At 46.6% G+C, this 25,904-nt stretch overlaps 1 protein-coding gene across 1 annotated transcript in view; it reads left to right on the top strand.

The window, feature by feature from the left end:
• sntg1 (syntrophin, gamma 1) overlaps window positions 1-13,166 on the top strand; it is a 225,346-nt gene extending 212,180 nt beyond the window's left edge. Inside the window, exons 16-19 of the mRNA XM_070885809.1 lie at window positions 4,552-4,662; window positions 8,072-8,195; window positions 12,908-12,915; window positions 13,020-13,166. Of these exons, the coding sequence (XP_070741910.1) occupies window positions 4,552-4,662; window positions 8,072-8,195; window positions 12,908-12,915; window positions 13,020-13,166 (390 nt within the window). The remainder of the gene's footprint in view (window positions 1-4,551; window positions 4,663-8,071; window positions 8,196-12,907; window positions 12,916-13,019) is intronic.
• Window positions 13,167-25,904: the final 12,738 nt, after the last annotated feature.

Genomic DNA, 25,904 nt, shown 5'->3' with positions numbered 1-25,904 from the left:
GCCCGCTGCCGCCCAGATTGGCAGCATACGTCTTCCATTTGTCACCCGCCAATCTTCGAGGGATCTTCTTCATGAATATCCCACACAAAGTACCTTCCAGTACCTCAGCAGCCATCGGCGGCACTTTGGGCGGCACTTGGGTGGGCGGAGGCCTTGATGAAAATGGGCTCCCATGTCTTTCTAAATGAAGATTTATCCTTTTCCTCAGAATTCTTTCCAATAATTTTCCCACCACCGAGGCTATGCTGACTGGCCTGTAATTACTCGGTCTATCCCTTTCTCCCTTTTAAACCAAGGTGCAACAATGTTAGCAATCCTCCAGTCCTCCGGCAAGAGAGGATTGGAAAATGATGGTCAGTCAGTGCCTCTGCTATTTCCTCTTTTGCTTCTCTTAACAGCCTGGGATACATTTCATCTGGGCGTGGGTAATTATCCACTTTCAAAGCTGCTAAACCCCTTAATATTTCATCTCTCACTATGTTTATTTCATCTAATATTTCACACTTCTCCTCCCTGATTACAATGTCTGCATCACCCCTCTCTCTTGTGGGTAGATACTAGTGTTGTAGCTGTACTGGAACAGCTAGGCTAGAGGTGTGACTAGTTCTGGAGCACAAGTCTTCGGCACGACAGCTGGAATGTTGTCGGGACCCATAGCCTTTGTTATGTCCAGCATACTCTGACGTTTCATGATAACATGCGGAGTGAATCAAATTGGCTGTTGACCAGCTTCTGTGATGGTGGGGACCTCAGGAGGAGGCCAAGATGAATCATCCACTTGGCACTTCTGGCTGAAGATGGTTACAAATGCTTCAGTCTTTTCTTTTGCACGTGTGCTGGGCTCCTCCATCTTTGAGGATGGAGATGTTCCTGGAGCCTCCTCCTCCCGTTAGTTGTTTAATTCTCCACCACCCGTCATGACTGGATGTGGCAGGACTGCAAAGCTTTGATTTGATCCGTTAGTTGTGGAATCACTTAGCTCTGTTCATAGCATGCTGCTTCTACTGCTTAGCATGCATGTAGTCCTGTGTTGCAGTTTCCCCATGCTGGCACCTCATTTTTAGGTACAACAGGTGCTGCTCCTGGCATGCTCTTCTATACTCCTTATGAAACCCCTGTTTTGACGGTAATGGTGGAGTGAGTGGGCCATGAGGTTACAGATTGTGATGCAATACAATTCTGCTCATGCTGCTGTCACATGTCGCCTCCTGGATGCCCAGTTTTGAGTTGCTAGATCTGTTCTGAATCTATCCCATTTAGCATGGTGCTAGTGAACACAACACGATGGATGGTGTCCTCAGTGTGAAGATGGAACTCTATCTGCACAAGGACACTGCTACCAATGCTGTCATGGCAGATGCTTCTGCGAGAGGTAGATTGGTGAGGACGAGGTCAAGTAGGTTTTTCCCTCATGTTGGCCCAGCCTGACAGCTATGTTCTTCAGGACCCGCCCAGCTCGGTCATGAGTGGTGCTACCGAGCAACTCTTAGTGATGGACATTGAAGTCCCTCACCCGGACAACCTCCCACCACCCCCGTCACTGATGATCCTGTGGCCGGTCTGATCTTCCGGCCAGCCCCGATCTCTTACTTCCCTACCCTCCACACAGGTCCTTCAATGATACCGATCTCTTGCTTACACCCCTCCGGTCCTCTGGAGGCTGGCACTGGCCCCCACTAAATCCCTCCCTCCCTCCTCTGTGCGGCCTTGTGCCATAGGCCTACCCGCTCGCAACCAGGCAGCTTCTCCATCTGGCTGGCTGCGGGCAGGCAACAGAGGCCTCAGATGCATATCAGGCCTTGCCGTTAACGTCGGCAGGGCCTGTGAGAAATCTGTTCTCCTGGGTTTCCCATCTGCATCGGAGCCCCCCCTCTCCTGCCCCCAACCCGCCTTCCCCATGAAAATCCGGCCCTCTGTCTCTGTCTATCTTTTTGTCCTTAACCCAGGCTCTCTCAGGTGAACGTAAAAGATTCCATGGCACTATTTTGAAGAAGAGCAGAGGAGTTATCCCTGGTGACCTGACCAATATTTATCCTTCAATCAACATTACAAAAAGAGATTATCTGGCTATTATTACATTGCTGTTTGTGGGAGATTGCTGTGCGCAAATTGTCTGCCGCCTTTCCTACATTACAACAGTGACTACATTCCAAAAATACTTCATTGGCTGTAAGATGCTTTGACATGTTCAGTTGTCATGAAAGGCGCTCTATATAAATCCAAGTCTTTGTTTCTTTCTTTCGTAATTTCTTTCCTTCTTTCTTTCGTGATTTCTAAATTTCTTTCTTTCTTCATTTCTTTCTTAATTTCTTAATTTGTTTTGTTTTGAATTGGTGGTGCAGTTGAGGTCAAGACACCAGGATAACCTTCTGACCTTCAAATAGCAGCATGGAATCTTTTTTAACCTCCTGAACATGCATGTGTGGCCTGAATTGAACGTTTCCCATGAAGGACACCTCCCACAATACAGAATTTTCTCAGCAATGCCAAGTTTCAACCTAGACTATGTGATCAAGTCGTAGGAGCGGGACTTGATCACACAATTTATTGAGACAGAAATTAAAGTGCTACCACTGAGCTACAATGACATTCTAAAGGTGGCGCAAACTGGATTTAACAATGTGAAATATGGTTCACTCATCACCCCTGTGCTCGCTGACCTATATTGGCTCCCAGTTAAGAGATTTTTCAATTCTGATCCTTGTTTTCAAATCCCTCCATGGCCTCGCCCCTCCCTATCTCTGTAACCTCCTTCTGCCCTACAGCCCTCCAAGATAGCTGCACTCCTTCAAGTCTGGCCTCTTGAACATCCCCAATTTTAATCGCTCCACCTTCAGCTGCCAAGGCCTTAAGCTTTGGAATTGCCTCCCTAAACCTCTCCACCTCTCCACCTCTCTTTCCTCCTTTAAGATGCTAAATAAAGCCTACTTTTTGGTCATTGCTCTGATATCTTGTTATGTGGTTCAGTGCCAGATTTTCTTTTATAATGCTCCTGTGAAGCACCTTGGACGTTTTACTATATTAAAGGCACTCTATAAGTACAAGTTATTGTTGCTGTTAAATCGCTAGTAATGAATAGATAGATCATTCCACAATAATTAAATACATTTATAATGACGAGAGAAAAAATAAGAAATAAATAGCTTTTTAGTACTGTACAAAAACTTATTTGTGTGCATTTGCCTTTCGCTAGTTCAGGTTCGACCTCCAAAATCCGGAGTTCCAGAATCCAGAATGTTCCAGAATCCGGACACCGGGCCGATCCATGGCGGGGTCATCCGAAAACTGGAAAATGTCCCAATATCCGGACTTCCCCCACCTCGACGAACCGACTTCGCCCCGGCCCGACTTCACCACGACTTCGCCCACCTTAACTTCGCGCGGCCCGAACTCGCCCCGGCCCCCCTCCCTCCCCTTTACCTCAGCTGCCCGACCCCACCTACCTCGGGTCAGACAAGGAACTCCTCCATGGCGATGGGGCCCTGCTCGATTAGATCCTCGGCGGCGGGGCCTGCGTGAACACTTCCATGGTGGCGGGGCCTTGCCCGAACACTTCCACGGTGGCGAGGCCCCACCCGGCGACCTGAACAGCTCATCGACGAGGACCCCGCCTCCCCCCCCTTTCTGACGTTCCGAAATCCGGAAATACCCGAACCTGGGCTCGTGTGTTTCCGGATTCATGACATCAGAAAGACGTTCCAAAATCCAGCAAAACGCAAAATCCGGAATGCACTCGGTCCCGAGGGTTCCTGATTCTGACGCTGCACCTGTAAGAGATTAATTACTAAAATAAGGCTTAATACTATGGGAATTAGAAGAAAAACCAGGAAGCATTTTACCATGGATTTGACGGAATCACACCCCAAAATACCTTAAAGCAATGTTTTTCCTTCTGGAGCTCTTTGGAACTCAATTGTTGACATTTCATTTTAAGTGACTGTCCCTGAGATTGAAAAATAGCTCCTGTAGCTTAGCTTTGTGTAAAACATAGAGAGCACAGTCAATGAAATACCAAATGTCTTACTACAAGAATGCGATGATTGAATGAATGAATGAATGTATTTTGCATTGTTGAGCTGGAGAGAGAACTCAATTAATGAAAGATTCAGTTTTCCAGTGTCGAATAGAGATCAGCGAATCAGGAACTCAACCTGTTTGCTTAGAGTTTGAGTAAGAAATGAATGAATGAAGAGTGAGGAAGATAATCACAGTGATTTTTCTTGACTCTCCTTCCAGTTAAACGAAACGAATTGTAACATATTGCTGTTACATACTGTTCTGATGAAAGGCTATCAACCTGAAACGTTAACTCTGTTTTCTCTCTCCACAGATGCTGCCTGACCTGCTGAGTATTTCCAGCATTTTCTGTTTATATTTCAGATTTGCAGCATCCACAGTATTTTTCTTTTGTAACATTGCATGTTTGATTAAAGATTAACATTGAGTAAATAATGTAGTTACAAAATTAAGATGCGCTATGAAAGAAAATGTCAGCAAGTGTCACCCAACAACCTCTTTACCATTGACTTTTTTTTCCATTTGCTTTTACAGGCTGTTCTCTGGAGATACAAATTTTCACAGCTGAAAGGTTCGTCAGATGATGGAAAAAGCAAGATTAAGTTTTTATTCCAGAACATCGACACTAAACAAATTGAAGCAAAGGTAAAGTAGTGTGAAACTGCTGTCAGACCAGACAAATCTGTATTAAAGGTGTTTTAAAAAAATTATGGCGCATTTATTTTTTTGTGGCACTGGAATATTTTCATCAAATTGGAAATAAGAGGGAGCAACTGTCCACTTCATCAACAGATTAAAAAAAACAAGGTGAACTATTGAACTCTTCCAAGAGAACATTCACCTGAAAAGAACATGTGTTATTCAATTTGATACTCCTCCAGAGAAATGATTCCAATGCCTGTTTTCAGCTGGAGAGCCCCAGGGAACATGTCACATAGATTCCCCCTGTGCACTGTAAATTTAGTATAGTATTAGGCAGTCCCTCATATTGAGGATGACTTGCTTCCACACCAAAAAGAGTTCACAGGTGTTTCAATGAGGTACCTGACATTCTCGGTCCCAAACTACATACTGAAGGGTGGAAGATGCCTGTGTATGGATTCTTTTAACGTGGGGTGGCCGTTGCACACCAGCCACCACTAAAATCTATCCAGATTGGCTTCGAGAAATCAGACCACCGACATGTGGCACAAATTGATGAAATTATATGGAGAAAGTATATTTAAAAAACTGTATAATAAGTAAGTTTTGCTCTATGTGTACCGGGAAGGCAGCTTTTCACAATGGAACTTTGACCAGTAAAAGACAATTATTCACATGGAATTCCATGAAGAGCTGACAGAGATAGATGTTCAGACCCAGGTCAAGTTCGAGAGGAGACCATGCTCTAATGAGGGAAGAGGCAGATTGAGCTCCAAAGTTAAAATGATCTGAGTTGCTGACATACCCATCTTTAATCTATGGAATTCCTGAACTCTGGCACTGTTTGGATATTTCAGTTTTATTGGTGTTGACAAATCGTAAAAACTCAAAAACTGGGAACCAATCCACATTGGAGAATGTTGATGAATATGCTCTGATTTTATACACAGTGATATATATATTCAATCCATGCATCACCAGTTATTTTCAAGGCCAGGCATTTCTTTGTAACATTTCATGGACACAGTGATGCTGAAAGTTTTTCCAGTGTTACAGTAATAATAGTACTGCGATGTCAGGATTGCCTTTATGTCTATAATATTAATGTTATATCAATAAAATATATTCTTTAAAATACATAAATGAAGGCAAAATAGTTTTTAACAGTTTACTTCTGCCCTATCTTATCATTCCCATTTCCCTGTTCTCCCTCTTTCTCTTTTATTAAACTCTATTTTAATTTTAATTTTCTGACTAATAATCTGTAGGAGTTATTCCATTTCCCCAACACTCCCATTGAGGAGTGATGCTGACATTCATTTCATTATAGGCAGTCCCTCGAAATGAGGATTACTTGCTTCCATGCCAAAAAGGGATGAGTGTATAGGTGTTTCAATGAAGGACCTAATACTCCAGATCCCGACCTACATCTTGAAGGGTGGAAGATGCCTGTGCGTGGATTTTTTTAACGTGGGGTGGCCATTGCACACCAGCCACCACATGGGCTTGACAGAGCTAGGTCTTGGTCCAGTGGCAAGGATTACCCAAGACAAATGGAGACCAGCTCTGCTGCACGAATCTAGCGCGCACACATATCACAGTGTGGGCTGGCCTGTGCTGCCCCTGGGTCCTCGCCTCTTCTAGGCCCCAAACTCATGCCTCTCCTGGGCCCCGGTCACTTCCCTCCACAAACTCGCGCCGCTCCTTCGCCCTGACCTCGCCACTCCTGCTGTACCTGCCCGCACTGCAATCAGCGACTTAGCTTCGCAGCCGTCGCCCTCCTGCAGTAGCACGCACTACTCCCTGCAGTGGTATGCCACCACACGTTGCTCCCTCTAATGGCCTCGGCCTGCTGATGGTCATGCAGGCCGGGACCGTGCCGATAGTCTTGCAGACCGGGACTGCGTTAACATGCTCACAGCAAGTGCATCAATTAATCAATTCCCAGAACACTGAAGTGTTTCATGGTTGCATGTTAAGATTATGATAGGAGCAACTAGCCAAACCTATGGCACTTTTTACCAACCAGCATAAGTGCCCAATTATCTCACCAGTAGCCCAAGGTACTATGCAAAATTAGAATAAAGGAGCAGGTTGATGATGATAGTGCAGCTGATGTTGTGTATATGGACTATCAAAGGGCATATGATAATGAGCCACAAAATAAAAGTACTTTAAGCTATAGAAGGAGATACTAGGCAGGGTAAAGAAAAACTTAGTCAAAGGGGTGCATTTTATGGAGGGTCTTAAAGGAGGAGTTTGAGATGGAGAGGCGGAGCATTTTAGGGATGGAACTCCAGAGTGTGGGGCTTAGGTGACTGAAGGCACGGCTGCCAATGGTGGGGCAAAGATGGATGAAGTACAGGAGGCCTGAATCAGAGGAAGAGTGAATTTGGGAGTGGGGGAGGTAGTGGTCGATGGACTGAGGCAGAGGTGGAATTATGGAATTAGGCAGTCTTTGTGATGGAGGGGATATGGGGTCAAAAGCTCAGCTCCGGGTCATGGATCTATCCCATACCAAGTCTTGCTCACCCACCTCTCTTGTCTTTGCTGACCTGCTTTGGCTCCCGATCCTTCTCTGCCTCAAATTTAATATCTCATCTTTGTGTTTAAATCCTTTGATGACCTCACCCCTCCCTATCTCTGAAATCTGTTCCATCCAAGAACTCTGCTTTTCCAAATCCACCCTCTTATGTATCCCAAAATCTATTCACCCTCTTATTGACAGCCATATCTTCAGCTTTCTAGGCGTTATGCTTTGGAATTTCCTCCCTAAGTCTCTGTTTGACTCCTTTATCTCTTTTAAGATACTCCTTGAAACCCACCCCAGGCCAAACCTTTAGACATAGCTCCTAATATCTCCTTCTTTAGCTTAGTGTTGATTTGTATTTGATTAGGATTCTGTGAAGTACTTTGGGATGTTTTCCTACGTTAAACATGCAAGTTGTTGTTGTTGTAATATTGTTAGTTTTCCATACGTGGCTGCCCTCTGTCTGCAATTACTGGAAGAGTGTGTGGTACACATGGATTAGTATACATTTTATTTATAAGGACAAGCACTCCTATTCCTCCTAGCCCTACAAGGAAAATAAAGAAAAAGTAAAACGACATAACCTCTTTCTGCCTCTTCCCATTAGGTTAGCCTTGTGCGAAAGCTGCAACTACTTTTGTGTTCACGCTGTTGGTTGTAATAGCAATCAGGCCCAGATGATGTCAACTGATCCCACTTTGCATATTTAAAGAAGGAACCTGTCAGTTTATCAACATGTCTCGCCTGCTCAGAAGAGCAGGTTAAAATTAGAGCTTGCGAGATCGGTGGGGGGTTCGGCGGCCAAATTCCAAGGGTTATTTTAACTGCCTGTCACAATGCTATGTTTTAACATACATTTTTTTCTCCTTTTTTTTGATGCAGGAGCTGGAATTTTCCAACCTTTTTGCAGTACTGCACTGTATACACTCCTTCTTTGCTGCCAAAGTTGCTTGTATGGATCCTCTCTATGTTGGAAGTCAGCCTATTGCTGGGAAAGCCAAGTATAGTAACTGACAGACTCCTGTTCTCTCTATCCAGTTTGGAAAAGTTGTTGCTGCTCTGCTGAAGATAAATATTTAACATGGCACAGCCATGACAGATTTCGATACAAGACTTCCAGTTTAGGAGAAAAGTTGTTAGCTTGCCTTCATCTCCTGTGCCATAAGTTACAAACAGTCACTGAATGAGTTGAACTGGAATCTCGAGAGTTTGCAGATATGGTAGCTTTTCCCATTTTAGTACTGCGCTGAAGTTTCCTCATGGATTGCAGCCAAACAGTATCATGGGATACTTCCTGAGTGAGGGGTGTCACTGAAGCACTTAATGTACATAAGATTTCTTATTGGAGGTATCTCTGCGAAAGCACCCCTGCAATTAAATGTACTTCTGGTGTTCCAAAGATGGAAATTTTTATGAATTTACAAGACATTTAAGTGTTACAGATATGAGGTTTATGCAAGATAATAGTGATAAGGAATATGATTAGAAATTAAGGATTCAAATGGGCTACGCAGATCATTTTTATGTAAAATAATTTTTGTAGTGGAAATGCCCTTATTTTTACAATAATCCCTGAGTGTTTACTGTTTCCATGTTAAGTCTCTGAAAAACAGAAATCTGAACTCATGAGCAACATAATGAGAATGTATTCAATGTGACAGACAAAAATAACACTAATAATTCTGTGAACCATTTGCACAAGCTGCTAAGATCGAGCTAACATTTCTCTACTATCACCATCACTCGCTAAAGTATAATATAATTTTAATTCCTTAAGAAATATACCTGTAAATTCCATATTTACCTATACATTTTGAAGTACGACCATTCTGATAAAAATTGCTGGTGGAATTCTAACAATATGTGAGCTAGTTTTTATTAAACACATATTTATAATAATCATAATAATAACTGAACATCCAAAATGGCTTTAACAGTCCTGAAAATGAATCGATTGAAGTCATTCTATGTAGAATTTGTATAAACGGATTCACCTTTGTTAAAATTGCAGGAAGAGAAATTTCACAGATTTGTAAATGGGTGTGTGTGCAGCATTTGACCGAGTGTGGCATTAAGTAGCCCTAATAAAATTGAAGTCCATGGGAATCGGGGGGGAAACTCTCCACTGGTACAAAGGACATCGCTACAGGAGTTCCTCAGGGCAGCGTCCTAGGCCCAACCATCTTCAGCTGCTTCATCAATGATCTTCCCTCCATCATAAGGTCAGAAGTAGGGATGTTGGATGATGATTGCACAGTGTTCAGTTCCATTCGCAACTCCTCAGATAATAAAGCAGTCCATGCCTGCATGCAGCTAGACCTGGATGCCATTCAGGCTTGGGCTGATAATTCGCGCCACACAATTGCCAGGCAATGACTATCCCCAACAACCGAGAGTCTAACCACCTTCCCTTGACATTCAACAGCATCACCATTGTCGAATCCCCCAGCATCAACATCCTGCGGGTCACCATTAACCAGAAACTTAACTGGATTAGCCACATAAATACTGTGGCAACAAGAATGTGTCAGAGGCTGGGTATTCTGCAGCGAGTATCTCACCTCTTGACTCCCCAAAGCCTTTCTACCATTTACAAGGCACAAATCAGGAGTGTGAACGCATACTTTCCACTTGCTGCTCCAACAACACTCAAGAATCTCGGCACCATCCAGGACAAAGCAGCCCATTTGACTGGCACCCCATCTACCCCTTAAATATTCAATCCCTCCACCACCAGTGCACCGTGGCTGCTGTGTGTACCATCTACAAGATGCACTGCAGCTACTCGCCATGGCTTCTTCGACAGCAGCTCCCAAACCTGCAACCTCTACCACCTGGAAAGATAAGCCAGCAGGCGCAAGAGAGCACCATTATCTGCAAGTTCCCCTCTAAGTCACACACCAGCCTGATGTGGAAATATATTGCCGTTCCTTCATCATCGCTGGGCCAAAATCCTGGAACTAACAGCACTCTGGGAGTACCTTCATCACAAGGAGTGCAGCGGTTCAAGAAGGCAACTCACTACCACCTTCTCAAGGGCAATTAGGGATGGGCAATAAATGCTGGCCTTGCCAGCGACGCTCACATCCCCTAAAAAATTACATAAACTGATTCCACCATATAATTAGGCAACATTAGAGGCATTTTTGTATGTGTTCTGTTAATCCTCTAAGCGTGTGAGGGTTGATTTCATAAATCATTACACATGATGAGGTACCTCTCGCCATGAGCTTTACATTGGAAAATCACAGCAGTCGACTGGTACCTCACCAAGTGCCAACACTTGGAAAATCTACCCTGTGTTGTGCTAAAAAGAGACATGTCAAATTATTTTGCTATTTTTGTTCTTTCAGTATTGGCTGTTCCTTTGAATTATTTGTTTATGTGTCCCTCTTGTTCTGCAGCTATGAATACTTGATGCAGTAAATGCCGACAGTATTTTTTTGAAGAGATCAGCTGAATCATCTGCTTACAGCTTCTTTGATCTGTCATTATTGACTATCATATTTTCCATGTCATGTACATTCTTTACTTTCAGTCAATTCTGAGGTAGTTGGAGGCCAAAGCCTAAAATATAAAAACCAGAGGGCTGAAATTGCCCCTTTCCTTAAGGCCTGTTTCTACCACAAATCAGCGGCCATGCTGCAGAGTGGAGTGGTCGCTGACTTTTCGTGGAATGGCTGCTGATTGCCCAATTGCTCTTCCGAGGTTTCCTGGCAGTGCCCCCGAGCCCTCCCTACCACTCCGCTATTGCCGATCCATGTTAAGTGCGTCATCACCGTGCGCACTATCAATCTACCCCCCCCCCCAGATGGCGAAATTCCGCTCTGAAAATCTTCGGCCCATTTGGCGGTGCCAAAACAAGCTTTTCCCAGTGGTCCAGTGAGGCTGAGGTCTTCTGCAATGGCAGTGCGGCTTCTCTTACTGCCGCTAAGTTTTTTTTTTGCCGGCCGACTGCCATGTCAGCCCGACAATTATGCCCCCGGGTTCAGCCGGGCCACCAACAGGCAGCCTGGCACCCCCTCTTGGGTACCAGGCTGCTGGCCCAACCGAAATCCTCCCTGGTGGCCCAATGGACTGAAGTTTTAAATCATGAAGGCTCTCCATGGTGAGAGCCATGGTGACGCGCACCGTGATTAGGTCATCGTGGCGGTCACTCCGCATCACCTCCAACTTCCGCGCCTCATGTGTTGCCATTGCCGCGTATCCGCCCCTCTAGTGTATTCACCGCTCCCATTAAGAGCGACTTCCGGATCCAAGTAAAAAAAAAACGAAGAGTGGAATTTCACTCAGGAGGCGTCCTCAAACATTGCGGTGGTGAAAACACACAAAACAAGGTGGGAGCACTCCATTTCAGGTGGTGGGGGGGGGCAATTTCGGGACCTAGATGTTAAAACTAAGATATCATGGGGGTGAAATTGCCCTTTTTCAGATGCCCTATAGCACCTCCAGCGGGTACTAACAGGGCGTAAGACCATTTTCACCGATGTGGAGGGGGTTGGCGCTAATGGCTCCTGGGAGTTTACCCCGCAGGTTATGCCCCGGGTTACCGCGTAACCAGCGATTAATTCATCACTGTGCGTCGTGTCCCCTCAGCGCTGCACGCCGACCCCTTTCATCCCCATGGGAGATATTGCCCCTCGAGGCTGGCGCGAGTGGGTGTCAACGCCAGTTTCTGAAGCTGGCCAACATCCGCTTGCAGGGCGGATGTTAAAGGAAAGGCCACCAGTGCCCCGCGCCGCCATCTTTAAACTTTCGCCGACTCTCCGGTCCGCTCCCACAATGGCTCCCTAGCATGGGCATTCTGTTTTGGGATCGGGTTGCAGGCCCGGTAACTCGCTGCCCTGGTGGTGAAGTGGAGGCCATCAGAGACCTTGCAGAGTGCGCAATGGCCCTCCCCTTTAAACGAAGGAGAGAGGCGTTGAAACGTGTCAACGCTACGCGGAGCACGCTGTACTACTCGCCCCAGCATTGCCCTGGGAACCCGCCCCTAAAGGAAGTGGAGCGTGTGAGATTGCGCGCCACTTACTTTGAGGGTGGTAAGCCCAATTCAACCCTCGGGTTGGGCCCTCTGTGTCTTGCGCAGGAAGTCCCGACCCCAGCAGGTAACTGTCCCCAATCAGGGCGCAGGGCAATTTCGCCCCCTATTACTCTCTCTAAAGGTACCTCTCCAATTTGTATTACACTATTGCAGACCAGCTCCACTCGTGTGAGAAAAACATGTTTACTTTCATCTCTCAAGAAATCGTTTGCTAGTCACTAACCTACAGAGCTGTGTTTGGTCCAAATTGCTTCCTTCAGATACCAGCTGCAATCTCTCATCTTTCCATTTCATATTTTTATGTGCCACACAACAACTCAAGTGTTTCCACTATTTGAGAATGCTTTAAACTGAGCCTCCCATCATGTATTTCCACCTCCATCTAATTACTGCAATGTCACAGAATTCACTTACTCTAAAAGTATTTGCAGTTGTTTTTGTGAAAATACAGCAACATTTTCACAGTTTTTCTGTCAGTTCATGCTAAATCTAATTTACCTGTTATACCTTCACTGCCACTGGGCTAATCTTATGAACCACAAGAGATGTATGAGATCATTGTACTTGACATTTTATACCCAAAAGGGATTAAACTATCATGTCTATTAGGTTTATTGGTCCAGAATGTTGATATTTTTACAAGGATGTTGATCTAAAATGCTCTTTTATTCTTAAAGAATATTTGGTAACTTTTCTCCTCATTTTTTTTTCACGTTTTCATGCTTGGCTATTTAACAGAAGAGCACTCCTTTGTCAACAGTTATTTTTGTTCCGTTATTGAATTCACAGTGCTCAGATAGCATTGAACAAACCTACTATAATAGTTATATTGTAAAGTCCATTGCAGTTAATGGACACATGAGCTCGTCAATCAATAATCTGAGTGAAGCATTAACTATATTGGCTTCAGAACACAAACTGACTTTGGTGCTGTAATGATTTTAGCTCAAAAGTGCAGGAACCATTTAAGCTATTTTCAGAAGAATGAATCTAAATTCAGTTACAATGGAATAGGATTATGATATTTTTCCAGATCTTGTAAATTATATATCGGGTCTTCATGCCATGTTTGGGTTAATTAAAAAAGCCAGACTGAGGAGATGTGGAATTTTAAACTGATGCTGTGATTGTATATAGTGAATATACACTAGTACATTTCTAGGCCGCGATTTCTCCACACGCGGCGGAATTGATGCAACTGGGGTTGGTGGTGTGTGGTGAACCCGCCCCCGACTCGAGCCCGCTCTCTGTCCTGAATCTTAGGATGATTGGGCTTGTTACGCCCACCCTGTGGGTTTCACGGTCAATTAAGAGGAAGCCGGTCTGATGACGTCATTTGATGACACGTCATCAGCCGATTTCCTTAAAGGGACCATACACACATTGCTTTTGACAGTTCTTCTGACAGTGTTCTGCAGCATTGAGGTACTGCAAATGCTGACAAGCACTGCACAGAGGTGCTCAGCTGCACCCAGGCTCTTCCATGACTCCCTCCAGATGCTTATGGAGGGAGTCATAGCACGTAGGGAGGTCCTCTTCCTTTACCAGCAGGTGGAAGGGACCTCCCCAGGACACCAACGCAGCCTGGTTGCACATTGCCCAGGAGGGCACAAGCAGGGATGTCGTCAGGAGGACCAGGCTGCAGTGGCGCAAACCTTTCAATGATCTCAGTAGATCACGAAATGTTACTGTAAACCTCATCCTGCTGTGCCACTCAACACATTCCCATCACTCTGCCTTCCCTACTCTACCCCTGCACATCCTTACGCACACCAACTTACCTTGCACCTCCACCCATCCCTCTCTCTCTCTATCCACATTATCAGTTCTCCATCACATTCCCCTGACATTCACCCTCATTCTTGTCCAATCATACCAAATAACAACTATCAAAGGGAGGCACTTGGGTCCTTTAGCCAATGTTTATGTATAATGTGTTGTCAAACAGCTATCAAAAGTGCTGGAGAAGTACCACCAGCACTGCCTCTGCAAGATCCTGAAAATCCACTAGGAGGAGAGACGCAAATACATTAATGTTCTCACTCAGGTCAATATCCCCAGCATCGAAGCACTGACCACATTCAACCAGCTCCATTGGGCGGGCCATATCATCCGTATGCCTGACACGAGACTCCCTAAGCAAGCGCTGTAAGCGCTGTAGACTCTTACACGGCAAGCGAGCCCCAGGTAGGCAGAGGAAACATTTCAAGGACACCCTCAAAGCCTCCTTGATAAAATGCAACATCCCTACTGACACCTGGGAATACCTGGCCCAAGACCGCACAAAGAGGAGGAAGAGCATCCAGGAGGGCGTTGAGTACCTTGAGTCTCATTGCCGAGAGCATTCAGAAACCAAACGCAGACAGCGGAAGGAGCGTGCAGCAAACCAGACTCCCCACCCATCATTTCCTTCAACCACTGTCTGCCCCACCTGTACAGAGACTGTAATTCCCACATTGGACTTTACAGTCACCTGAGAACTCACTTTTAGAGTGGAAGCAAGTCTTCCTCGATTTTGAGGGACTGCCTATGATGATGATGATGGCTGTCAAACATTGACATATTTATTTTCAGCACTTTGCGTTCTTGGACAGATCTGTGAGCACCTTTGGAAGTAGCTTAGTGAGTTGTAGTGAATGGTGAGACATAAGGGTATTCCCCACAATGGGGATGAATGTGAAAGGAACGGGTTGGACATTTTGTAGGGATGCCTCGGAGAACATGCCAGGTAAGTGGAGTTGGGTTCTCAGTGACTCTCTATTGCTTTGGCTAGTTGACAGCTGCAGAAGTGGCATAAAAGCTATAATTTCACAGCTGTTCATTTTCCAATGTCAGAAGCTCAAGCCTTCAGGTGTTGGAAGCGACTTTTGAGCTGTATGCACTGTGGAAGTGTTTGCAGTGAACGCTCTATTCACTGTCACCTTCTTGGAGCAACCTCTCTCACCATTGACAGATTGCTTCTGTCATCTCAACCTCATCTGCCATCTATTCCAGCAGCATCGATGCCCTTGAAAAAATCTCACCTTGGTCCTTAGAATCACACCACGGTCAGCCCCAAAACCAAAATCACTAAACATACCACCAACAACACCAACTTTCTCCGCAATCACCTGATGCTGCACATTACACAGGGCATGAGCATCCAACCAAGTGTTGCCCTGGTGGCCAGTAATGGCCTCACTATGGCCACATTTACTTCACTTCATGCTGTACACCCTGACTGCCACATGAAGCACCAGGTTGTAACCAACCCACACCAGCTCCATAAAGCATCCTTGCAATTTCCAACCCATAAGCATCTGGAGAGAGTCATGGGAGGGCCTAGTTACAGCCATGCACTTTTGTGCAGTGTTTGCAGCACCTCAATGCTACAGAACACTGACAGAAGAACTGTCAAAATCATTGTGGGCATGGACGCTTTAAGAAAACCGGCTGATCACGCGTCATCCAAATGACGTCACCAGACCGGCTTCCTCTTAATTGGCCGGGAAGCCTGCAGATTGTGCTTAACAAGCCCAATTATCGGAAGATTTGGGAGAGAGGGTAGGCTCAAGTCGGGAGCGGGCTTACCACATGCCACCAACCCTGGCCGTATCGATCAGGTCAAGCAGGGTTCGAAGATGACAATTGGACCAAGGTGGTCGAGAGGGAGAGAAGGCAGATGGGAGGGAACCAAATGAGTGAGAGAGATTGGGAGAGGGGAGAAGGAGAAAGAAGAGGGGGAAAGTAGAAAGGGAGAGAGGGAAAAGGGTGGGGTTGGGTAGGGGCTCTGGAATTTGGGGTGAGGAGGAGAGGAGAAAGCAAGTGGGCTGGGAGGGGAGGCAAAGAAGGAGAGATGAAGAGATGAAAAGAGGAGGCAAAAGATGGGAGGGGGCAAAGGAAGATGTGGAAGAGAGAGAAAACAGAGCAGAGGGAAGAGGATGGGAGAAGTGGAACATGGGGTAGGATGAGATGGGATAGAGGGGAGGAAGAGAGGGAGAGATGGGCAGAGGAAGAGGGAGTGGAGGAGGGTAGAGAGAGGCACGGACAACAGGAGTGCCTTGAATGATATTGCATTCACAGGGAGGGAGGTTGTTGGGGTAATTTTCTCCTCAGTAGAGGCCCTGGCAAGCTATTTTCTTATCAACTGGATGGTGGAGGGGGCGGGGAGCAGGTTAGTGGGAAGAGTAGGACATCCTGTTCAGGGGGTGCTGGTCATTTTCTCACCAGCATGGGTGAGGGGTTTGGGAGTTTTTATGGTCCATTTTCTCCTCAACTGTAGGAGGAAGGGATTTTGCTGGTTTATCTTCAGATCATCAATGGGAGGGAGGAGCGGGGTCAGCAGACATAGATCACTTTCTCCTAAGTGGGCTTGAAACATTGAGCAATTATCTTCTCATGTGTAAATTGGTCATTTTCTCCTCATTTGCCATTAAAGGGGCCTATGGACATCTCTCTCCTCAGCGGGGGGGATGCAGTTAATTTACTCTTCGAAGGAATGGGACCTTTTCATAATCAGAGTTGGTTTTGTTCATGTTTTTTGGTTTTATTGTAAACTGTAATTTAAATAACTCCGTTACAGGACAGTTCTTTTGTTCAGGCATTTCATGTATGTGCACTTCATAACATTTTCATCTTCTATTTCACCAGTATACGCTCTTATGAGTTGCCAAGTTTATTTGCATCTCATGTTTTGGTTGCTTATTATTTCTCAACCATCAGTTGCTACTCCCAAGGAAAACAATTTTATTTTTCCTTGTGTTCTTCTCCGTAGCCTTGACCACCATCTGTGTGCTTGGGTCGACTGTTCTTTGCTGCTAGGGCTGTCAGATCTTTATTTTTTCTTTTTCTTTTGCACCTTGTAACTATATTTTTATCCTTGTGCATTTTTGATTTTTGTTTGGGAAGTTCCTGGAGCGATCCAATGATTGCAAATTGAGATTCTTCAGGGTGAGCCTGTAATTTGATGTTACGTAACATTATACTGACAACATCACCTACTGGTGCAATGCCCTCTGACTGTTGTGACCTTGCACCTTTTTTTAATATAAGAACGTGTTTTTATAAAGCGCTTTTCACAACCTCACACTGTCTCAAAGCACCTTATAGCCACTGAAGTACTTTTCAAGTGCAGTCACTGTTGTAATGTAGGAAACGCTACAGCTAAATTGTGCACAGCAAGGTCCCACAAACAGTAATAAGATAATGACCAGATAATCTGTTTTAGTGATGTTGGTTGAGGAATAAACAATGGCCAGGCCACCGATGAGAACTCCCCTGCACTTTTCCAAAATAGTTCCATGGGATCTTTTACCTCCACCTGAAAAGGCAAAGGGAGCCTTCGTTTAACGTCTCATCAGTCAGTGCAGTGCTCCCTCAGACAGTTTTGGCAAAAAGTTCAATGCCGGGGCACTTCAATACCCAGCTAAGAGAGCCCTATACAGTCAGTGCCTCACAGCTAACCTGGCCTGTTTTGATGACCCCGAGACGTAGAATGCCCACAGTGCTTGGTCTGCCCTCCAGGCCTCCATAGCCAGTGCCTGCAAAGAGACGCTCGGTCCTTCAACCAGGAAACACCAGGATTAGTTTGATGAGAATGATCAGGAGATCCAAGAGCTAATAGATCGCAAATGCAGGGCATTTCTGAGCCTTAAGCAACAACCCAAATCCGGAGCAGCAAAGCAGCATTACAGACGCCTCAAAGCTGAGGTCCAACAAAAAACCCGGGACCTAAAGAACAGGTGGTGGATGGAGAAAGCACAGGAGATACAGCAGCTGGCTGACAGCCATGATGTGCGAGGATTCTTCATTGCAGTCAAGGCCACCTATGGTCCAAACACCCAAAGCCCCACCCCACTCCTGGCCATGAACGGGGAAACACTCATCAAAGACACCGAGGTAGTCAGGGCCCGCTGGAAGGAGCACTTCAAAGATCTCCTCAACCGAGACTCTACCTTTGACTCGAGTATACGCGACTCCATCTTGTAGTATGCTACACGCCACCACATCAGTAAAACCCCAACACTACACGAGGTAGAAAAAGCCATAAGACAGCTTAAGAACAACAAGGCTTCAGGAGCGGATGGAATCCCTGCTGAGGCACTGAAGTCTGGCGGAGAGGCACAACTGGCACGAATACATGACCTCATTTCTCTCATCTGGAGGGAGGAGAGCATGCCGGGAGATCTCAGAGATGCAGTGATCATGACCATCTTTAAAAAAGGGGACAATTCCAACCAGCAACTACAAAGGAATCTCCCTGTTATTAGCCACTATGAAAGTCGTTGCTAGAGTCCTCCTCAATCGTCTTCTCCCTGTGGCTGAGGAGCTCCTCCCGGAATCACAGTGCGGATATTGTTCCCTATGGGGCACAATGGACAGGATTTTTGCAGCGCGACAGCTGCAGGAAAAATGCAGGGAACAGCACCAGCCCTTATACATGGCCTTCTTTGACCTTACAAAGGTCTTTGACACTGTCAACCACGAGGGTCTATGGAGCATCCTCCTCCGTTTCGGATGCCCCCAAAAGTACGTCACCATCCTCCGCCTGCTCCTTGATGACATGCAGACCGTGATCCTTACCAATGGATCCATTATAGACCCAATCCACGTCCGGACCAGGGTCAAACAGGGATGCATCATCGCCCCAACCCTCTTCTCAATCTTCCTCATTGCCATGCTCCACCTCACAGTGGACAAGCTCCCGGCTGGAGTGGAACTAAACTACAGAATCAGTGGGAACCTGTTCAACCTTCGCTGTCTCCAGGCCAGGTCCAAGACCACCCCAACCTCGTTCAAATGCCTGTGTCTGCGCACATAGGGAGGCTGAACTTCAGGACATAGTCGAAGTATTTACTGATGCGTATGAAAGCATGGACCTTACGCTAAACATCAGCAAGACAAAGATCCTCCAACAGCCTATCCTTGCCACACAGCACTGTCCCCCAGTCATCAAGATCCACGGCGCGGCCCTGGACAACGTGGACCACTTCCCATATCTCGGGAGCCTCCTATCAACAAGAGCAGGTATTGACGATGAGATCCAACACCACCTCCGGCTGCCTGAGGAAAAGATTGTTTGAAGACCAGACCCTCAAAACTGCCATCAAGCTCATGGTCTACAGGGCTGTAGTAATACCCACCCTCCTGTATTGCTCAGAAACATGGATCATGTACAGTAGACACCTCAAGTCGCTGGAGAAATACCACCAACTATGTCTCCGCAAGATCCTACAAATCCCTGGGAGGACAGAGCACCAATATTAGCGTCTTTGACCAGGCCAACATCCCCAGCATTGAAGCACTGACCACACTTGATCAGCTCCGCTGGGCAGGCCACATAGTTCGCATGCCAAACACGAGACTCCCAAAGCAAGCGCTCTACTTGCAACTCCTTCATGGCAAACGAGCCAAAGATGGGCAGCGGAAACGTTACAAGGATACCCTCAAAGCCTCCCTGATAAAGTGCAACATCCCCACTGACACCTGGGAGAACCTGGCCAAAGACCACTCTAAGTGGAGGAAGTGCATCCGGGAGGCCGCTGAGCACCTCGAGTCTCGTCGCCGAGAGCGTGCAGAAATCAATTGCAGGCAGCAGATAGAGCGTGCGGCAAACCAGTCCCATCCACCCCTTCCTTCAATGATTATCTGCCCTACCTGTGACAGAGACTGTGGTTCTCGCATTGGACTGTACAGCCACCTAAGAACTCATGTTGAGAGTGGAAGCAAGTCTTCCTCGATTCTGAGGGACTGCCTATGATGATGATGATGATGGATGCTCCCTCAGTACTTCACTGCAGCATCAAATTATAACATATAATAAACAAAGTAAGCAACATTCTCTCATTTATATTGGCTGAAAGAGTAATCGCACCACAATTGTAGTTACTCCATTGGATCCCAATTTTTGAATCTCAGTGAGGCCGTCGCATGTCTGGTGTGAAGTCCTCACAGGCTGGTTTAAATGCACCTGCTAAAATGAGAACATAAGAACATAAGAAATAGGAGCAGGAGTAGGCCATTTGGCCCTTCGACTCTCCTCTGCCATTTAATAAGATCATGGCTGAACTGATCATGCACTCAGCTCCACTTCCCTGTCCCCTCTCCATAACCCTTTGCTCCCTTATCGCTCAAAAATCTGTCTATCTCCACCTTAAATATATTCAACAACCCAGTCTCCACAGCTCTCTGGGGCAGAGAATTCCACAGATTTACATCCCTCAGTTTTAAATGGGCGGCCCCTTATTCTAAAACTATGCCCCTAGTTCTAGGTGTTCCCATCAGTGGAAACATCTTCTCTGCATCTACCTTGTTGAGCCCCCTCATTATCTTATATGTCTCAATAAGATCACCTTTCATTCTTCTGAACTCCAATGAGTAGAGGCCCGACCTGCTCAACCTTTCTTTATAATTCAAGCCCTTCATCTCAGGAATCAATTGAATGAAACTTCTCTGAACTGCCTCCAATGCAAGTCTATCCCTCCTTAAATAAGGAGATCAAAACTGTATGCATGGTGCGAGGTCAGCATGGTCCCAGTGAGTTGCACAATGCCGTGATTTGAAATCCCACATGCCACGCTCTTGTCGTTCAAATCAGGCCTATAACTTTTAATTTTTGAAATTTACGACAATTTTATAATATGTTTGTATAATAATGTTTTTTCTTATTGGTTGTTTAGGAATAGGTATGTGTGAGTTATTGGAGATAATGTTCATCTTGGACTGAAAGAACATTTTTCTTGTATCAAATGTGCAAAGTTATTTGTGGGGTGCCATACACGGGGGCGGGGGTTGGGGGGTGGCGGGGTGGTGAGGTGAGGGAGACGGGTGGGGAGGTGGGGTGGGGGAGATGGAGATCGGGGGGTGGGGAGGCAGAGATCGGGGGGGGGGAGGAGTGTGAGATCGGGGTGGGAGTCGGAGATCGGGGTGGATAGTCAGAGATTGGGGTGGGGGAGAAGGAGATTGGAGGATAGTGGGAGATCAGGAGGGGAGTAGGAGATCAGGGTTGGATGGGCGGAATTGGAAGTCGGGAGGGGAGTGGGATATAGGGGGGGTCTGGGAGATCGGGGGGTGAATCGGAGATCGGGGTGGGGGAGATCGGGGGGGGAGAGTGGGAGATCGGGGGGGGAGAGGGAGATCGGGGTGGGTAGTCAGAGATCGGGGTGGGGGAGTGGGAGATCGGGGGTGGAGTGGGAGATCGGGCTTGGGTGGGGCGGTCAGAAATTGGGAGGGAAGTAGGAGATTGTGGGTGGGGGGAGGAGTCAGAGATCAGGGGGAGTCAGAGATCGGGGTGGGGGCGTCAGAGATCGGGGGGCGAGAGACGGAGATCGGGATGGGGGAGTCAGAAATCGCAGGGGGAGTCGGAGATGGGGGTGGGAGAGATGGAGATCGGGGTGGGGAGTCAGAAATCGGGGGGGGAGGTCGGAGATAGGGGTGGTGGAGTGGGAGATCGGGGTGTGAAGTTGGAGATTTCGGGGGACTGGAAGGAGTCAGGGATTGCGGGGGAGTGAGGGTGTCAGAGATCGGAGTGGGGAAGTCGGGGATTGCGGAGTTGAGGGAAATAGAGATTAGGGGTGGGGGGAGTGAGCCCATCACGGAGTGTGTAAACAGGTAAGCTTGTTGGACTTGAGGATACATTTCTGCTCTTCCTGGCACACAAGCAGTGCCGTAAATGTACTTACCTCATGGACCTAGCCCTCTTTGTTGCCTTTTACCTGCCTGGTTTCCTGAGCCCCAAAAAACCCAGCCTCCATGGATTAAAAATTTAAATCCTGTTAAAATGGAGACACATAGCCTCCTTAAAAGCATTTACTGAATGACCTGCCTCATAAGAGCGAATTGGGTGCCTGCCCCCCTGACCCGCCTCCGTTAAAACTGGAAGTGGGCAGTTTGATGTTGGGTTGGGCTTGAGTTTGAGATTTGAAAATTGTTTACTGCCCATCTACCCCCAACCCACCATCCTTGGGAGTTAACATTCCCCTCCCCCCCACTGTCTTCATGAAAAAACAAATGTCAAACATTTTTTTATACATGGGAGGTATGGTGTATGAAATGATGCAATGAACTCCATACTGTGAGCCAGTGACCAGGTGTAACCTGGTCAGTTTTTGATGGCTTCCAGAAGTGAAAATACAAAGGTTAAGTTCAGGTTATATCTCGGGACCAGCACGAGTGTACCTATGACCCTAAGACCTCCGATGGTGGTGTCCCCTGGTGGTGGGCAGACCTTATGTACATGCATTACATCATTCCCCCGCAGTTCTTGGCACAATTCCATATTACAAGTTCAGACGGTCCGGAGCTCTTCACTCCCTGGTTGACCGTCTCAGTATAATCCCAGTGCTTTCTGAGTCTTTTACGACTTGGGGCTGGGCGTTGACCACGGTGGGTTCTTCTGATGGCTGGACGTGAGTTAGTTGATCATCTAAGCTCGCAGCGTCTTCTTCCATCTTTTGCGGTTCGTCAGTATGACTTAGCTTGATTTGATCAATGTGTTTCCTGCACATCTGCCCCTTCTTGAGCTTAACCATATACACCTGGTTACCCTCCTTATCCGTAACATTGCCTGGGAGCCACTTGGGCCCTTGACCATGGTTAAGTACATACATTGGGTCATTTATAGATATGTCGCGTGACACTCTGGCGCGGTCATGATACCACTGCTGGCGTTGACATCGGGTTTTGACATGATCGTAAAGGTCAGGATGGACTAGAGAGAGCCTGGTTTTGAGGCCTCTCTTCATCAATAGTTCCGCAGGCGGGACCCCGGTGAGCGTGTGTGGCCTTGTCCTGTAACTGAGCAGTATGCGTGAGAAGCATGTCTGCAAGGAACCGTGAGTTACGCGTTTCAGTCTCTGCTTGATGGTTTGAACTGCCCGCTCTGCTTGACCATTGGATGCGAGTTTGAATGGGGCTGACCTCACGTGTTTTATGGCGTTGCGTTTCATGAACTCTTGAAACTCCAGGCTCGTGAAACACAGTCCGTTGTCGCTGACAACGATGTCTGGCAGACCATGTATGGTAAACATGGCTCTCAGGTTCTCAATGGTGGCAGTGGAGGTGCTGGATGACATGATCACACATTCTATCCATTTGGAGTATCTATCCACCACCACAAAAAAACATTTTACCGAGGACGGGGCCCGCAAAGTCAATGTGGATTCTAGACCACGGTTTCGAAGGCCATGACCACAGACTGAGCAGAGTTTCCTTTGGGGCATTGCTTAACTGCATGCAAGTGCTGCACTGATGCACGCATGACTCTAAGTCTGAGTCAATGCCAGGCCACCAAACATGGGATCTGGCGATGGCCTTCATCATGACAATACCGGGATGCGTACTATGCAACCCCCGTACAAATCTCGCCCTGGCTTTCTTGGGCATTACAACACGATTACCCCACAGTAAACAGTCAGACTGGATGGAAAGCTCATCTTTGTAACGACTGTATGGTTTAGTTGCATCATTATTAGCGCGAATGTTCCCTCCAAGAGTCACTCGTCACTCTGGGTCGGTTCCATACACCAAAACCGTTTATTACGCCGGCGGGGAGATGAAGCCACTGGTTCATCCAGGCACCTCTCGCCACTGAACAAAGGATTTCATGGATATTTATATGTTTTACAACAGTTTACTACAGTTACATTAGCCCGTTTCGGCTGGACATTATCCAATTATATTGATTATAGATTACATATAGATTCAATTAGACCAATAGAATTGGTCTCTAAACATTTGGTGACTGCGTGATCGCCTTATGTGATGCTAAGGGTTACTCATGGTCTTGTGACATTGTCCAGGCCCCCCACCACCACCGCCCCCCCCCCCAACCCCCTTATCTTACTGTCCTTGGCTGCTGCCTTTGGGTAGTTTCCTTATCTTAATCCTGTTACAGGAGTAATATTGTTCCATCATTCTACCGGGACATCTTGTCCGGAGCCTGGAGACCTGTTGATTAGAGACATCTGCTGAGCTCGTCTTTTCTGTATATTCCTGTGTCCCTTCTGCTAGCTGCACTCCTTTAGTGCTTTGCTGAACTACTGGCAGCCATCTTCATACATATCCTGCCACCATTTTACACACACATATTTAATTTTAACATTACACACATATTTAATTCTAACATTATGCCACAGGTGCCTTTGTTCTATGGAAACCCTCCCTATTTCCTTGGGGATGGTCAACCAGTCCCCGTTAAGAACACAATGTTTTACAACCGATAGGGTCGGATTCTGGTTGGTCCAGGTCTTAACTTGTTGAACAGTGACAGGCGACCCTTCACTCTCAAAGGCACCCATGACCATGAGTAGCTCTGCGGGCATTGGTGTTTCCACCTCCGGTGTGAACAACCGTACCCGGCTCAATGCATCAGTGCAGTTGTCGGTGCCTGGTCTATGGCAAATTACATAATCATAGGCAGATAATGTCAATGCCCACCTCTGGATGTGGGACGACGCGTTGGTATTGATACCTTTGTGTTCCGAGAACAACAATATAACAGCTTGTGATTGGTTTCCAGCTCGAAGTGAAACCCAAACACGTACTGGTGCATTTTTTTTACCCCATAAACACATGCTAAAGCCTCGTTCTCTACCATGACGTAGGCTCTTTCATAGAAACATAGAAACATAGAAAATAGGTGCAGGAGTAGGCCATTCGGCCCTTCTAGCCTGCACCGCCATTCAATGAGTTCATGGCTGAACATTCAACTTCAGTACCCCATTCCTGCTTTCTCGCCATATCCCTTGATCCCCCTAGTAGTAAGGACCTCATCTAACTCCTTTTTGAATATATTTAGTGAATTGGCCTCAACAACTTTCTGTGGTAGAAAATTCCACAGGTTCGCCACTCTCTGGGTGAAGAAGCTCCTCCGCATCTCGGTCCTAAATGGCTTACCCCTTATTCTTAAACTGTGACCTCTGGTTCTGGACTTCCCCAACATTGGGAACATTCTTCCTGCATCTAACCTGTCTAACCCCGTCAGAATTTTAATTGTTTCTATGAGGTCCCCTCTCATTCTTCTGAACTCCAGTGACTACAAGCCCAGTTGATCCAGTCTTTCTTGATAGGTCAGTCCCGCCATCCCGGGAATCAGTCTGGTGAACCTTCACTGCACTCCCTCAATAGCAAGAATGTCCTTCCTCAGGTTAGGAGACCAAAACTGTACACAATACTCCAGGTGTGGCCTCACCAATGCCCTGTACAACTGTAGCAACACCTCCCTGACCCTGTACTCAAATCCCCTTGCTATGAAGGCCAACATGCCATTTGCTTTCTTAACCGCCTGCTGCACCTGCATGCCAACCTTCAATGACTGATGTACCACGACACCCAGGTCTCTTTGCACCTCCCCTTTTCCTAATCTGTCACCATTCAGATAATAGTCTGTCTCTTTGTTTTTACCACCAAAGTGGATAACCTCACATTTATCCACATTATACTTCATCTGCCATGCATTTGCCCACTCACCTAACCTATCCAAGTCGCTCTGCAGCCTCACAGCATCCTCCTCGCAGCTCACACTGCCACCCAACTTAGTGTCATCCGCAAATTTGGAGATACTACATTTAATCCCCTCATCTAAATCATTAATGTACAGTGTAAACAGCTGGGGCCCCAGCACAGAACCTTGCGGTACCCCACTAGTCACTGCCTGCCATTCTGAAAAGTACCCATTTACTCCTACTCTTTGCTTCC

This window comes from Pristiophorus japonicus, chromosome 1 (assembly GCF_044704955.1).
Source record: "Pristiophorus japonicus isolate sPriJap1 chromosome 1, sPriJap1.hap1, whole genome shotgun sequence".
NCBI lineage: Eukaryota > Metazoa > Chordata > Chondrichthyes > Pristiophoridae > Pristiophorus > Pristiophorus japonicus.
The sequence above is the reverse complement of the archived record's forward strand: the minus strand, read 5'-3'. Positions and strand labels throughout refer to the sequence as shown.